Source organism: Penaeus monodon, chromosome 21 (genome assembly GCF_015228065.2).
Source record: "Penaeus monodon isolate SGIC_2016 chromosome 21, NSTDA_Pmon_1, whole genome shotgun sequence".
Taxonomy (NCBI): Eukaryota; Metazoa; Arthropoda; class Malacostraca; order Decapoda; family Penaeidae; genus Penaeus; species Penaeus monodon.
This window is the reverse complement of record NC_051406.1, coordinates 37,160,486-37,160,815: the sequence shown is the minus strand read 5'-3', so window position 1 is coordinate 37,160,815 and position 330 is coordinate 37,160,486. Positions and strand designations below refer to the sequence as shown.

General features: G+C 43.3%; 1 protein-coding gene across 1 annotated transcript in view; it reads right to left on the bottom strand.

The window, feature by feature from the left end:
- LOC119586452 overlaps window positions 1-330 on the bottom strand; it is a gene marked incomplete in the record, with an annotated part of 4,794 nt that overhangs the window by 614 nt on the left and 3,850 nt on the right. Inside the window, 2 exon segments of the mRNA XM_037935184.1 lie at window positions 1-30; window positions 138-244. Of these exon segments, the coding sequence (XP_037791112.1) occupies window positions 1-30; window positions 138-244 (137 nt within the window).

The following is a 330-nucleotide window of genomic DNA, read 5'->3' as shown; positions in this document are numbered from 1 at the left end:
AGTGCGGTTGAGTGTCGTGCCGTTGCCGAGCTTGAAAGAGTAACATCTTTTGTGATGCGAAACTCTTTTTTATGTGCACAAACTAACAAATTATAAAAAGTAACAATCTTTCATCAACAACATAAATGGACACTCACCAGGCCAGTGGCGTTGAGAGAACAGCGGCGGATGGCTGTCTGCGAGGCGGCGTCAGTGGAAATCATGTCAGGCAGGCTTTCTGGCTTCCCAGTGACAAAGGCTAGACCTGTTCATCGACGTGAATTGCAAAAAAAAAGAGAGAGATGATAAGTGGCAAGTTATAAAACGAAGGAAAATATATGGTTACGTTAA